At 51.8% G+C, this 14,615-nt stretch overlaps 5 protein-coding genes across 5 annotated transcripts; 4 read left to right on the top strand and 1 right to left on the bottom strand.

The window, feature by feature from the left end:
- Positions 1–1,468: 1,468 nt before the first annotated feature.
- TrAtP1_005541 (uncharacterized protein) lies at positions 1,469–2,452 on the top strand (the record flags this gene model as incomplete). Its single annotated transcript, XM_014089245.2, has 2 exons — positions 1,469–1,703; positions 1,776–2,452. The coding sequence occupies 2 exons, from the start codon at positions 1,469–1,471 to the stop codon at positions 2,450–2,452; spliced, it is 912 nt and encodes a 303-aa protein (XP_013944720.2).
- Positions 2,453–2,495: 43 nt separating this feature from the next.
- TrAtP1_005540 (uncharacterized protein) lies at positions 2,496–2,711 on the top strand (the record flags this gene model as incomplete). The annotated part of the gene is made up of 1 exon (XM_066112758.1): positions 2,496–2,711. One exon carries the CDS (start codon positions 2,496–2,498, stop codon positions 2,709–2,711), a length of 216 nt encoding a protein of 71 aa, XP_065968843.1.
- Positions 2,712–2,910: 199 nt separating this feature from the next.
- On the bottom strand, positions 2,911–4,882 carry TrAtP1_005539 (uncharacterized protein). Its single transcript, XM_066112757.1, has 4 exons — positions 4,299–4,882; positions 3,934–4,183; positions 3,380–3,829; positions 2,911–3,273 (listed from the first exon to the last, which is right to left on the bottom strand). The coding sequence occupies exons 2-4, from the start codon at positions 4,169–4,171 to the stop codon at positions 3,059–3,061; spliced, it is 903 nt and encodes a 300-aa protein (XP_065968842.1). The 5' UTR covers positions 4,172–4,183; positions 4,299–4,882; the 3' UTR covers positions 2,911–3,058.
- Positions 4,883–5,629: 747 nt separating this feature from the next.
- Positions 5,630–5,950, top strand: TrAtP1_005538 (uncharacterized protein; the record flags this gene model as incomplete). The annotated part of the gene is made up of 1 exon (XM_066112756.1): positions 5,630–5,950. One exon carries the CDS (start codon positions 5,630–5,632, stop codon positions 5,948–5,950), a length of 321 nt encoding a protein of 106 aa, XP_065968841.1.
- Positions 5,951–8,926: 2,976 nt separating this feature from the next.
- On the top strand, positions 8,927–14,097 carry TrAtP1_005537 (uncharacterized protein). Its single transcript, XM_014089246.2, has 2 exons — positions 8,927–12,367; positions 12,453–14,097. The coding sequence occupies exons 1-2, from the start codon at positions 10,526–10,528 to the stop codon at positions 13,488–13,490; spliced, it is 2,880 nt and encodes a 959-aa protein (XP_013944721.2). The 5' UTR covers positions 8,927–10,525; the 3' UTR covers positions 13,491–14,097.
- The last annotated feature ends 518 nt before the right edge of the window (positions 14,098–14,615 follow it).

The raw sequence follows: 14,615 nt of genomic DNA, 5'->3' as shown, positions 1-14,615 counted from the left end.
GATAACGTCCGACGTCGAGGGTATCCCTGTCGTCCAGCGGCCTAGATAGATGGGGCTAGTGAGCTCTAGCAGAGTGGAGAGGTTCTGAACACGGGATCAGGGAGCGTGTGTGTCGATGATGGTGGCTTGGATTTGTAGCATCAGAGACATGGGGGAGAAGACACGTTGCGGAGAGAAGATGTGGAAGGGTCAAAGAAGATCTGGTGGTGGTGATGTAGAAAGGAAGAGGTAGAAGCAGCAGCAGCAGCAGGCAGCGCTAATGAGGCCTGGAGCTATATTAGTAGCTGAGGCTCGGCCACCTCTTGCCAGACCGACCCAGCGGCGGAACTCTAAAAGTCGCTTCTCAGCGCCTACCGAGCAATAGACCCAGATGGCTTGTATATCTTGTATATTCTGTATATCGCCGGTGCCCAAGGCTTGGACGACTTCGAATGCGTCTCTTTGCTGCCTCAGCCGTGCTATTTGCGGAGGAGCTGCGCTGAGTTGCGCTGAGCTGCTGCAAGATGACACATGAACTAGCACGCGCAGCCCGCTATTTGCATCAAATGGCATGCAGCAGATGCGTCAGGCGTCTCCCTTGCTTCGTCACAATGAAAGGCTCGAGAAAACAAAGACCGGGGAAGAGTCAAAAAAAAGCAAAACGAAAACAAAGAAGAAATAGGGCAGCCTTGGGCCGCTTCACCGTCTGGCGGGCCGCGCTCACGACATTTTTGACCTATCGCCTGGCATGATCATCAGTTCCGAGTTCGTGACCTGCAAGGCCTGCTCTTGGCGGCTGTGGACAACGTCATTGTGCTTATCTTTGGCGGTGGCACGATGGACGAGGTGATTAGGATAAGGCGCCGGTTGCTACCTAATGGTTACTACGAGGATGGGGATTCATTATGCGCTCAAAATTGTTTGCAGGTCTTGATGATTTTGGGTAGCGGTGAACAGTAGATATCTGGGTAAAGAGTGGCTTCGAGTGGGTAGAGCTGCGGAACTTGCATCTACAATCGCAAAACACCTTTACATTAGCATGCAAATGCGCCCGCGATATGGGACACACTGACGCTTGGGCTTGGGGCTAAAACGGTGTGGCTTTTGACGTGCATGCCTCACTCAGCTAGTCTCGCTTTGGCATTCTCTAGCTTTTGATTGGGTGCGCAAGCTTCAATGTTAGGACGGTGCTAGCTTGAGCAGCGCTCAGCTCAGCTCTGACCGGGCGGAGCCCGGCAGATGGATATTCCGCTGCCCAACGACAGCCCGCCCTGCTGGCCGCCTGGCTTACGAGCACCAGCTGTAGCCTTGCGCAGCTTCAACTTGGCCCCAATTCGTCTGTACACTAAGCAGCAACGCCCTGCCATTCAGCATTCTATACGATTAACATCTTGACGACGCATATCACGGCCGCAGCAGATCCCCCCAAAGCACCACTATCGATTCTCCCTTCTCCTCCCTTTGCAGCCCCGCTGAGAGCCCGCCCAAGATGGCGCTCGACGAGTACTACCGCAACAAGATCGAGGCGATGAAGCTAGAGATCCTCAAGGGTCAAGCTGCCCTCCGCCGTCTCGAGGCCCAACGCAATGACTACAATTCCCGCGTGCGGTTACTGAGAGAAGAGCTGGGCCTGCTACAACAGCCCGGATCCTACGTTGGAGAGGTCGTCAAAGTGATGAGCACCAAGAAGGTTCTCGTCAAGGTACATCCCGAAGGCAAATATGGTTGGTCATCACCATCGTCATCTCCATAAGGTATCTACCTGCCCGCAGCTACTGACTATCGTCTCACCCTAGTTGTCGATGTCTCCGACAATGTCGAAATCGCCAAGCTTACCCCCGGAAAGAGAGTCACACTGCTGTCAGACAGCTACAAATTGGAAAAGATGCTGCCGTCATCGGTCGATCCCCTGGTATCGCTCATGATGGTAGAAAAGGTCCCCGACAGCACATACGACATGATTGGTGGATTGGATCAGCAGATCAAGGAGATCAAGGAGGTTATAGAGCTGGGTCTGAAGCACCCGGAGCTATTCGAATCTCTGGGCATTGCCCAGCCCAAGGGTGTCCTGCTATACGGACCCCCAGGTACAGGAAAGACTCTGCTGGCCAGAGCTGTAGCCCACCACACAGCTTGCAAGTTTATCAGAGTCTCTGGTTCAGAACTGGTGCAGAAATACATTGGTGAGGGTAGCCGAATGGTCCGAGAGCTCTTCATCATGGCCCGAGAGCATGCCCCCTCAATCATCTTCATGGATGAAATCGACAGCATTGGTTCCTCTCGAGTTGAGGGCTCATCGGGTGGCGACTCCGAGGTCCAGCGAACCATGTTGGAGCTGCTCAACCAGCTGGATGGCTTCGAGCCCACCAAGAACATCAAGGTCATCATGGCCACGAATCGTCTCGACATTCTCGACCCCGCTCTGCTGCGACCCGGCCGTATCGACCGCAAGATCGAATTCCCCCCCGCCTAGCATCGAGGCACGAGCCGACATTCTCCGAATCCACAGCCGAAAGATGAACTTGACCAGAGGCATCAACCTCACCAAGATTGCAGAGAAGATGAATGGCTGCTCTGGAGCCGAGCTGAAGGGTGTGTGCACAGAAGCGGGCATGTACGCCCTCCGTGAGAGGAGAGTGCACGTCACACAAGAGGATTTTGAGCTGGCAACGGCCAAGATTCTCAACAAGCATGATGATAAGGAGGTTTCCCTGGGCAAGCTATGGAAGTAATTGGGTCGTGTTTTCTTCAGCAAATACATACAAAAATACACACACAAAAATTGTATGCCGCGCGACCTCGGTTTTGTTTTATAGAACAGAATGGCAGTAACGGAATTGGAGTTGTAAGGATAGTTGAATTATACCATTATTCGGGTATTAACCCCACAGCTCCCATTCGCCCTTTCAACATCTTTAGGCATGTGCCAGACGAATAATGAAAATGCATCGTACAATACTGCCCGGCAAGAGACGAGCATCTGTATTCTCTCGCTCAATATTTCAACTATTCTAGTGCTAGTAGACGAAAGAAGAGCAGCCATCTATATACTCTAGGTCACACGTCCTCCGAATTTCATCTATTTTCGCTGAGCGGTCTCTCCTTCCGGAGAGAAGACTCCATGCATACCCTTATATCCCGCCGTCTCCGCAGGCTTCCACCCGCTCTTTTGCAAGAGCTCTTTGTCCTGGAGCTGATATACCTTGACGTGCAGGGGACGGCAGACCTTGATCATCTCCTTTTCGCTGTCGCTTCCAAAGCCCCAGAGGGAGAGATCACCGCCGGGACAAGTACCTGTTAGGAAAAAGTATCCAGTTAGCTAAATGCCCTGCTTGCAAAGCGCCTCGGATCCATTACTACGTGGTCATGGCACTTCAAAACGTGGAATATCAAAACATACTCAACGCCATGAGCACATCCTGCTCCGCCAGAAACTCAATCGAATCGCCCTTCTCCGCCGGACAGGGACTCATAAAGTACCGCCCCTTGTCATCCAGCCCCGTAACCTGGAACAAGTTCAGCACATCGTGGACGTCATCCTCTCGCAGCCCCCACTTGGCCACGGCCCGGCTCAGGTTGGAGTGGCAGTGGAAGTCGTACTGCGATCCGGACAGCACGGTGTTGATGTACGGGTCGCAGCGTGTTCCGAGCAGGTCGTGCACGCGGCCGCCGTTTTCGTCCTTGCCGTACCAGGCGAGGCTGTCGGAGATGATTGTGACGAGGGGCCGCATGTAGGGGAGGTTGGACCACAGGCGGTCGTGCGTTGTGACGTGTGTGGAATGGAGTTGTCTGGTCCGTGACGCCCAGAAGCGTTCGCGGGGGTTGTGGCGGTTCCAGATGTTGAGGTCGCCTTTTGGGTTGCGTTAGCTGTGCATATCATCCCTTTTGTATAAGGAACCATATCGGAGGGTGAAGCCTATATAGGACAACGGGCAACAACATGACGCAGCTTACCAACCTGCGGTCCCTCGGGCGTGCTTATCTCGATAATCGACCCGGCCGGTGCCTCCCAAGCCCTGCCTGATCGAATGGGCACGGTGAACTCCTCCACGAGAACTCGCGGGGCCTGCTGAATGGCAGCGTAGAGATGCTTGTCAACGCTCAAGGGAGATCCGGCAGTTGGGAGATATGCCGGGACGGGCGTGGGAACGGGCTTGCGGGCCTTGAGGCGGTCTTCTGGGGATTGAGACATGATTGAAGTGTTCTTTACTCTATTAGTTCCCTTTGAACACTTTTTGAAGGTGAGGATGAGGCTGAGGCTTTTGTCGTATCAGTGTTTTGATAGGGGAAGAGAGAGAGGTTCGTGTACAGCAACTTACATTGAATCTCAGACTGGCTGTTACCGGGTATGGCCTTGTTCTACCGTAGTCTTCACGATGTTTACAGATCTTTACAAAGAAGCTTGGGAATGGAAACTTCAATTCTCATAAAAGCCCAATTATCGCGCCCTTATTCCAACAAACCGCACCTCAACTCCCCCCCTCTCCATATACCCTCATACAATCGGGCGATGACTAAGTAGAACCACAAGCTCTTACATTGCGGGGATTTGGCGCCTCCGCAAAATTGGTTCTTTTCGCGCCAAAACGGCTTTATCTGAATGGTTTTTTTTTTTCTGGGGCAAAACTAGGGAAAGGGGGTTCGTTATCTGTTAACGGCGTACTGTGTTTGGGCTATACGCGTGTAGAAGACGAAGAAAGAGTGTACTTGTAAATAGGGCGCGCCCTGGCGGGTTTTGGCGGCATAGGGAATTGGGGGGAGATTTGATAGGCAGATGATATACTATGTATGTATGTTGTTTGCCTATCTTATCAGATTGGTGTGTGAAATATTTGGGGAATTGGGGTAGCATTCCATTTCGACGGATGAAAGATCTGCAGTTGCAGTATGTGAAAGAGAACCTACAGCTATTGAAGATGAGGGAAAATAGCAATTATACAATGCCGAGACTTATAAGGCATCCGTTCCTAAATTAGCAGCTTGGGCCAAAAAAGTATAGGGTAAATCAGTAAAACAAAAGTCCAACACTTTAATTCGGACTCTGGACAACCAATCTGGTTCCATGAAAACAAGCGCATTTAATGTACTCGGTCCGATCCGTACTGCTCAGACGCAACACGAAAATTCTCCATGATCGCCCGCTACAAGTGATCTACCGTTTTGTCCCAGACACAGCCTCGACTTCCGCTGATCCGTGTGGCAGATCTCAATGAAAGGAGCATGTCAGTTGATATGGCATAGACATCATCGGATTTTGAGCTACGACATGTTTAATAACGATATGCAAGGCACGATGTAGCCGAGGCGTGGAGACTGCTCTTATTTTAGAAGCCTCAATTATATTTTTTCAACAGCTTTTGTGGGCCTTGAAGATGTGTTGTCTTGATAATCAATTCCTTTTGAGTAAGATTGTGTATTTAACAAAGATGAGGATATACGAAATACTGCACTAATATGATATTTGCAGGCTACGAGCAAGTATCCGAAGCTAGAAATCAGTTGAGAACAGCACGGATGAGGTAAATTCATTACAGTAAGCCACAGTTGCCCGGAGTCACCCCACTTCTCCGTTTTTCTGGAGACCGGTATATGGGGCGTGCGTGATGCTCATGGTGATGTGTACATGTATTAAGTCGTATTGACGGGCATCATGCCAAGTGCTGTGGCAACTTTGCCACAAAGGGTCGATATACCCAATATCCAACGTATTGAGAATAACTTGTGGAGCCGAGTTTCTCTGAGATATCCCAAAGCCAACTCTCGAATACTACCTCCTACCAGAGAGAACCGTCAGCAACAGGGCAGGGCAGCAGCGTGCGTTATTTGGCCCCTCCCCCTCAAGCACAGTGATGCATCTAACCGCTGCCTTTTTAGCGGGAATACGTGGGTGCTTATTGTTAGTCCAAGTGGCTCTGTGCGTCTAGAGAAAAAAAGAACGTGCTGCTTTGCTGGTGCTGCCACGTTATTTTGATAAAGTCCGCTAACACGGATCGGATCCAGTGACCACAGGCCAATCACTGTGCCCTGCACGGCGGGAATGAATAAGATGTTAGTGAAGGCTTGAAATCACATCGGTAGTGCCTCGAAAAGCTGAGGTCAGCCTTGCAAGAATCTTGAAAAATGAAAATGCACTCAAGTCTCAGGCTTCTACAGACGAGGCCTCGGGTTTTTCGCGGTCTCGGATCTTCAGAGGGCCTAGAACCCCCAAAGACAGGATTTTGTATCCCAATCCCGCTGGGATCGCTGCTCGCGTGTACCCAGACCTCACGAGACGTTGTGGGGAAGAAAAGGTGTTTTGGCGATTGCGTGACCCGACAGAGATTGCGTGACTCGGGAATCGGGCCAGGCTGAAGCAGGGCCAGAAGGCCAGGAAAGCAAAATTGAGAGAAAATCTCGGGTTCACACCCCTTGCTGATACTAACTACTAATTCCAATAGTATTGGAAAGGACTAATGACAGTAGTAGGACCAATGAATCGTGGAATGAAGATTCGGAATATCTTTTCGTTATGCGTCTACTTGATAGCAAAAAGATGCAGTTTTTGAGACACATTGACCATGGTTCCGGGTGCCCGTTTTACCCGCTCTTACCGCTACTAGAGAGATGAGGCTATGCACGACGTTCCTGAACTATGGGACTTGCCTTTGCTTCGTAATTTGAGGTTTCATAGGCGATGAGCTGTTATCGTGTAGAAGCTGGACGTGGTACCATTACATACATGGACTGCTGACCTTGCCTCTTCGGAGACTTTAATTCTGGCTATACAGTAGGAGGGATGCTGTGACACCTGAGGCTACAGCACTTTGCAAAAGGTTAGCCACGCTCCGAAGCTCTGCTGGGGTCATCTCAGCAATGCATCCTTAGTCTTGGTGGACGGCACATGAGGGGCCCTCGAGCAGGGGCACACGAAAACTGGCAACTCTTGACTGGTCGTGAGGGCATTTGGGCGAAGTCTAGTAATTACTGTAAAAAACCCAGTGGGCAGCTGGCCTTGTCATCCGGTGTAAGATTGAGATGAGCGGCGAGATGGGTTCAAGTTCCGTGCTCACAGGAATCGGCATACGACGCCGAATGATTCGGATGGACGAGTCTGGAACGCAAGAGGCGGGAGAAGGAGCAACGGCAGTGGTCTGGAGCTGTCAATGGCATCGAAGGACTCCGTACCGCTCCGAACACTCCGCACAAGACAAGGCCTTACAGATCGAGGCCTGCCAAAGGGAGAGAGTCAACATGGAGGGTGTGGTGTGTAGCTTTTTCGTGTGTGTTTAGTTCTCCATAGCGGGTGCATGGATATTCATGCTACTGCTATCGATAGTCTACTTGCAGCGGTGGTTTGACACTCGTACCTGTCCATGACCGTCTCGACGGCCCCCTTTCCCTGCGGCTATGCATTTCCACTTGTGCTGCGCCCAGCAGTAATTTGGCAGACTCTGGCATCGTGGTCTGCTTTTCTATTTCCATTGAGGATGCCTCTCTTCTTAGCAGGCACCGTTTAGGAAGGCGGACAGAGCGCCGCTTACAGCCGTTATGCCGTTTTGAGACAGCTACGTCATACCCCAAAGGAGAGCTGCCCTTTTGCTGTACCCCCGTTTTTAAATCTCAGCTGGCCGCTCGCCTTGGCGCCTTTGTCTTGGAGGAGAGGAGGGAATTGGGAACAGCGCGGGCAAAAGTACAGCGAGGTACCGCGCAATAACGTGGCCGGGCCTGCTGGGTGCTAAATTCATGGTGCTTCTGCTTCATAAGCTACAATACAGTGCAGTGCAGGGAACGGGAGCAGCAACAGCACAGCAGGGCGAGAGCGCGCGTGTTTAGTTTTCCTTTTCCTGTGCGACATGACAATTCGCTTCTGCTTCTGTGCGTGTATGAGGTGAGCGTGACGAGCCGGCAATTTGCAGCTGCAGAGCATTGGATTGGCACAGAGAATCAAATCAAGCTTCCGCGGCAGGCACCCGCTGGTGGATGGATGGAGCGGAAATTCTAGTCCACGATTATCAATCGCTAGCCCTGGACGAGAGTAATCGTAGCACGAGTACGGGATGCTTAGCTGCAGCACTTGCTTTTTCGTGCTCTTTCGGTGTGCTGGTTACGATGGAGGGCAGTGGAGATAAAGAGCTTTGGTGGTTGGATGAAATGGATCTACGAGTTAGTATGCGTGGAGGCTCGCAATGAATTACAACCAAGGCCCTGCTCCTGAAGCAATTCCCGGATGAAAACGTCCGTTGAGCCAGCAATGCCTTGTGCCATTCTGAAGCAACGATGAAGATCCACGGGGGAACAGCTAGACTACCGAAAAAAGAAATGCATTGGACGTCAAAGCATCGCAAGCGTATACACAGCGGTACAACGTGACAGGGATGCAGAGACACGGAGTATCGCGGAGCCGCTTTTTCTTTTGGGGCTGCCAAAGTCTAGACTCCCAGCGACCAAGACTCAAAGGGGCCGGTGACGTTTTGCGGCAGCGCCACCCGCGCTCTGGTTGGCCCTGGCGCTGTGGATTGGGGGGGGCGCTTTTTTTTACGGGGACCTTATGGGGGGGAGTCTTAGCGGGGATTCTTGGGCTTTTGGCGCCGCAATGACGATGGTGGTGGGGCCCTTTCTTTTTGGGAACTTTGGACGGTAGACGAGGGCCTGGGAGCTTTTTTCCGCGTGTGCCTGTACCGTACTGTAGCGAGACGGTGGCTGCAGCGTTTTGTTCTTTTTTCGAGATGCTTGACGCTGCTGCCGTCTCATTGACGGGGGAACTGGCTAACGGACGGAGGAGGCGCCCGTATCGGAATGGATGGGTCGATGAGATTGATTTCTATCGAGGCTGCGGTTAACGCAAATAGGTAAACGGTATCGTTCTCTCGGTAACTCTCTTGAGCGTCATGTTCTGTTACAGAAAGACACAGAGGAGCTTCAAGAACAAATCTTGTAATGCCATGCTGTAAGACATGTTCTGAAGAAAGAAAAAGATGGAAGAAAAATGGAGAGCCCAGCGTCCATGTCTTCTCTCAACATGGATTCTTGTATGTACCATGAGAGCAAACAATATTGAATGCTGCCAGGTAACAGGTCAGGTCAGGTTAATGCGACCCCCCCCATCTCGCGGATCCTGTCCTTGTAAACCGGATTGCAAAACCACAACCACGGCCCAGACCCTTCTGTGCTCTCCGCCAGCGACGATCCCTACCGCACGCGATCAGCGTCCAGCGACTCTTCTCTTCCAGCCCCGGACCACCGCCGTCATCCTGGGGGCTCAGGTACCTCGATGTACCTCTGCAGCTTCTGCCACGTACTGTAACTGACGAGTGCTGGAGCGCTGGAGCGCTGGAAGTGGCAGCACCAGGCCGTTGCCACGCCTTGCGTAGTGCAGACGAGGCCCGCAAAACCCTTCAGCCTCTGCTCACATTCTGCTTGTTCCGTGCTGCCACTTTTGCAGCAATCCTCGTCAACATCATCATCCATCATCATCAGAATCATACCAGCGCCGTGTAGACACACTAGATGAGTCGGTGCATCCACTCCTCATCAAGTACCGCCACGTACCAGCGCTGCACCGTCGCCCGTCTCCTCTGCGCCGCGGTACCTTGCAGTACCTCGACGGCCCCTGTCGCCCTCCCACACACATTCCCAGGCCCTCTGTCCAGTTGCTTCTGCGGCGTGTACTCGCCGGTACTCGTGCTAGCAACCAGCAAGCATCTGGCTGTCTCGTCTCCCTTTTTCCCACCGCCCGCCCCAAATCCCACACCCACCCTCACCCTCTCTCATGGTGAAAACCCCTTCTTTTCTGCGCGCTAATCTTGACGAAAAAGCCCCCCGGGGTGGGATCCTCACCAGCACGTTGGGTCCATCCAGAAGCACCTGAAGGGCTCTGCAACACGAGCAGCTCCAGAGTCGTTCTTTTGCCCCCTTCATCCAATCTCTCTCTGCCCACGACGCATCTGCCGAGACGGACTGGCAGCCGCTCAAACCAAGTTCTGGGCCTTCTCCCGGCTTCACTCTTCTTTCTTGTTTTCGGTTCTGCTCCATCTTTTCCCGCCTCATATGCAAAGCATCGTTCTGTTCTCTTCTCCAAGACCCCCCCTTTTACCTTGTCTTGTCAATCTGCTTCTTCTTGTCTTGCCGGCCACCATCTAGATCCTGCGGCAGACGGCCATTATCTCAGCTCGTCATCATTGCTGCTCCTCTTTCACCACCCTGGGTGCTCGCACATCTGTTTATAGACACCGGCGCCACATCCTTCTTCTATTACCCTCATTTCGGCTCTGTTGCCACCACGTTCGATTTAAAGAGCCACCGCGGATCTACGATTGCCACTCATCAGTCTTCATCCATCTTCCAGATTCCACTCGACATTACTGCAGCAAACGACTCGGAGCAGTACCGGCCCTGAGCTAGCTGACTTTTGACGCCATTTACGGGGACGCTGGGGCACCACGAAGAGAAAAGCGCTCCAAACTCCTCTGTTAAAATCATTCATCATCGCTTTGTTCTGCCTCGCTTTCACCTCACGGCATCCACCTGGCTCGAAGCCCTCTTGAGCTGCCGATGACCGCCATCGTAGATGCTATCGACGCCTCCACTTGACCATCAGGCCCAGGCCATGCATGACTCTCGAGCTGGCGACAGGACGCCTGTCCACTACACACTAAAGACTAACGCTCCCATCACTTCTCACTCACATTCCCTCTCGCTGTCATCTCGCGCGGGCATGAATGGGGGCATGTCGACGACGCCCATCTCGTCTCCCTATTCCGTTGGCCAGAACCACCCGCCCAAGCTGTCCCCGCATCGACCTGAGATACGCCCATCAAGTCCCAACTACTTTGGCCTGGTTGTCAACAACGACTCTGCCCACGATCCCCGGGAATCCTCTGGCCTGGGGAACAACAACTGGAGCCCGGCATCGTCTTCGGTCAAGTCCTTTGCGGCTGCTCTTCCCAAGTCAATCACCCTCGAGTCCAACCCGGGGTTTGAAGAATACGAGGCGTTTAGACGGCAGGTTGACTTGAACAGGGGAGCCTCGTTTGCCCTGTCGACTTCTCACTACATCCAGCCCTCAGCTCCCAAACGCCCACACGCACCTAGATGGCACACGCATGCTAGCGATACGGGCTCTGAAAGCTCGTTTCCTCGAGCTCTGAGCTCTGCCAGAGATCAACCACCTAGCCGCATGGATATTGACCAGGTTAGCCTCCAGGACTCTGCCTACATGTCATCTGAGTCGAAGCGGAACTCTGAAGCATCCTTGCCCACCCTGCAGTTCTCAGGTAGCATCCCGAGGTTTGAGTCCCCGCGACCCATGGACCCTGCCCAAAGCCGGACGACATTGACCCGAGCTGAGGATAGAGATCCTCGATTGTCTGTAATGGAGCACCGACCCGAGCCTCCTTCACCCCAGATGTCGGAGATCCGGAGATCAGTCACCATGCCTACCAAGCTGGAGCCCGGACAGCCGTCCATGATTAGTGCCGCTGCTCTCAAAGAGCTTATCAAAAAGGAAGACGACGACGGCGTTTTACTGCTCGATATACGCTCTTCTGCAAACTACGCTGCCTCTCGAATTAGGGGAGCGCTTAACCTATGTATACCCACCACTCTGTTGAAGCGAGCGACGTACAACACCGAAAAGTTGCAGCAGACGTTCCAAAACAACGACGCCGCAGGAGAAAAGTTTAGCACCTGGCGTGACGCATCCTGGATTATCGTTTATGATGCCCGTTCATCAGATAACCGCGATACGGTCGCCGCCCAGAATATGATTAAAAAATTCACCAATGAGGGCTTCTTGGGGGAGACGGGCATCCTCAGGGGTGGCTTCCAGGGACTGCTGGACACAAATCCCGATATGATCGACAATTCATCAAGCGACTCATCGAAATCAAACGGCGGGCCCGGTCCCATTGGCGGCGGTCTTGCCCCTGTGATTGGCGGCGTCATGCTTCCTACGACCAAGAACCCTTTCTTTTCCAATATTCGCCAGAATATGGATCTTGCAGACGGTGTAGGCCAGCGTGACGTCTCTTGGCCACAGGGGCTTGAGCCAGGGGAGCTTCCTCAGTGGCTTCGCGATGCCGCAGACCAACCAGACCATGGCAAGAAGGTGTCGGATCGATTTTTGCGGATTGAGCAGGATGAAAAGACTCGAATGCAGAATGCGTATGCTGCGTTCAATGAGAACAATCCGTCCCACAATCCCGCCATGAACGGCAGAGTCCAGCTTTGCGGTGTTGAAAAGGGCGGCAAGAACCGCTACAAGGACATTCTCCCCTTTGAACATGCCCGCGTCAAGCTCCAGAACAAGCCCGAGGGATCTTGTGACTACATCAACGCCAGTCATCTTACCGCATCCAGAAGCAACAAGAGATATATTGCAAGCCAGGGTCCTCTGCCCGCCACGTTTGAGGTAAGTATTAGAGCGTAGTGCATCATCTTGTAGGAATGGGATAAAAAAGATTGTTCGTAGTAGCTAACCTGTTGTACCTCACTAGGATTTCTGGTCGGTTGTCTGGGAACAAGACGTGCGTGTCATCATCATGTTGACAGCCGAATCTGAAGGTGGCCAATTGAAGTGCCACACATACTGGAATGATCGAGAATTCGGCCCCATTCAGCTGAGAAAGATGTCAGAGAAGAAGGCGTCTCTCGACCTTGATAAGTATAAGTCTAATACTGCAACGACACAAAACACGATGCCATCGGGTGAGGCTAGCCGAAAACGAGCAAACACCACCACCACTCTCGAGGCGCCTGCGACGAATCCTGCTCCAGCGCAGCCTGACACGTTTGTCACCGTTCGGAAGTTTGCACTCAGTCATTCTGCCCACCCCTTTGCACCTATGAGGGAGATTACGCATCTGCATTTCTCTTCATGGCCCGACTTTGGAACACCAGCTCAGCCATCTCACCTCCTTGCTTTGGTGGAGCTCGCCAACGTCATGCAGCGGGCGGCTCTTCCCGTTGAGACAGCTTCGATTATGGGATCCAGCAAGATTCCTAATGGCCTTGCGCCGATTACTTGGTATGACGAGCCCGAGGCTGATAGCGCAAGTCGTCCCATGCTGGTCCATTGCTCTGCGGGATGTGGCCGGACAGGCGCTTTCTGCACTGTCGACAGTGTGATTGACATGATGAAACGCCAACGACTTTCCCACATGCCGGGAGGAGGACAGCCACAAGTGCAAGCGCCGACAGCCGACATGCTGATGGATTTGGATGATGCCATTTCCCCCATGACGAATAGGCAGATGAGCTTCAAGTTCGATCTGGACCACCAACCAAGGTTTGAAGAGAGGCAGATTGAGGTGCACCCAACCCTCGACCTGTCTTGGATGCAAGACGATTCGCTCGACTTGATCCAAAAGACGGTAGAAGACTTCCGCGAGCAGAGAATCAGCATGGTTCAGAGCCTACAGCAATATGTGCTGTGTTACGAGACGGTCCTAGAATGGGTCAACCGACTGCACGAAAAGGGGAGAGCAGGGCCTGACGGCAGAAGACACCACAGCGAGAGCTACCAATTCGCATGATTGAACCATTTTCCTTTTCCACTCTTCAATTTTTTTTTATATTCTTTTCCACAAGTAACTTTTTAGAATGCATCTTGGCCTGCGGGTCAAAACAACTATTTAGGGAGGGGGGAGAGCTTTTTTCCCAAAGCATTAGTGAGGAAGCAGAGCAGAGCAGAGCAGAAGCAAAGCAAAAAAGATTTAGCAGGCACAGCAAGGGACAGGCGTTGGCACGGATTTGATTTTCTTCTTCTTCTTCTTATCAGTACCATTCTGTTTTTTTTTTATTCTGCTTCTTTTTTATGGAAGAGTAATGCATTACGCGGATCAACAGGAAGCGTAAATGGTTCGAATGGAAGGGAAATACGATGGTATGGTTATGGTTTTTTTTTTTGGTAAAACACACGCAACACAACACAGAAGATACGAACACGCACACAAACTACGGAGTATATGTACATATTATATATTATATATACATCTTTGCTTGAAAGATGGTGAACCCGAATGGGGGACTGAATAAGTGTGTTACATTTGATTGTTTACTCTATTTTGCTGTGTAAAAAGTGATGTGCGTTTTATAAATACATCTTATTGCAATAGTCATATTTATTCTATTTCTACCGGCGGCTTAAATAGTGAATAGTCAATCATCTATTTCACATTTCACACATCTATCGAATGTAAAACTTTACGCTACATAGTCTTATCATCGCTTTGACAAGAAATTTAGGAACACAATGTAAGCAAAGTAGAAACATGACGTGCATGACACTGAGACACAAGGAGTCCAACCCCCCCCCCCCGAGCTTTCCAGGGATGGGTAAAGAAAAAAAGTCGGGGCTGTTACGTGCATGAAGGTTTTGATGGAGATGGCCTGAGACACGAAAAAGAAAGACGTGCATATGCATGCATGCCTCTGTGTCTTGCGGCGTTTTACGCGGGGAAAAAAAGGGCGAAAGTGGCGCTGTGGAACGGATATGGGATGAAAAGGTACGTGTGCTCTGACAATTGGGATGGATGTATGCTGCATGAATGGTAGCACTGGGTTACTGGTATATTCGATTTCAGTGCTGTATGTTGGGCTGGTGCTTTGATTCGAGCACGGGGTTTCCGGAGTCTTTTTCTTCTTCTCGGCGCCGATTC

This window comes from Trichoderma atroviride, chromosome 3 (assembly GCF_020647795.1).
Source record: "Trichoderma atroviride chromosome 3, complete sequence".
In the NCBI taxonomy this organism is placed as follows: Eukaryota; Fungi; Ascomycota; class Sordariomycetes; order Hypocreales; family Hypocreaceae; genus Trichoderma; species Trichoderma atroviride.
Note: the sequence above shows the minus strand (reverse complement) of the source record. Positions and strands in the feature narration are given on the sequence as shown.

Bases quoted from the DNA above. Each gene is read 5' to 3' on its own strand.
- TrAtP1_005539 (XM_066112757.1), bottom strand. From the start codon at position 4,171: ATGTCTCAATCCCCAGAAGACCGCCTCAAGGCCCGCAAGCCCGTTCCC. The intron at 3,830-3,933 runs GTAAGCTGCGTC...GCAACCCAAAAG, and splicing joins GCCCGAGGGACCGCAGGTTG to GCGACCTCAACATCTGGAAC. The intron at 3,274-3,379 runs GTATGTTTTGAT...TTTTCCTAACAG, and splicing joins GGATGTGCTCATGGCGTTGA to GTACTTGTCCCGGCGGTGAT.
- TrAtP1_005537 (XM_014089246.2), top strand. From the start codon at position 10,526: ATGCTATCGACGCCTCCACTTGACCATCAGGCCCAGGCCATGCATGAC. The intron at 12,368-12,452 runs GTAAGTATTAGA...GTACCTCACTAG, and splicing joins CTCTGCCCGCCACGTTTGAG to GATTTCTGGTCGGTTGTCTG.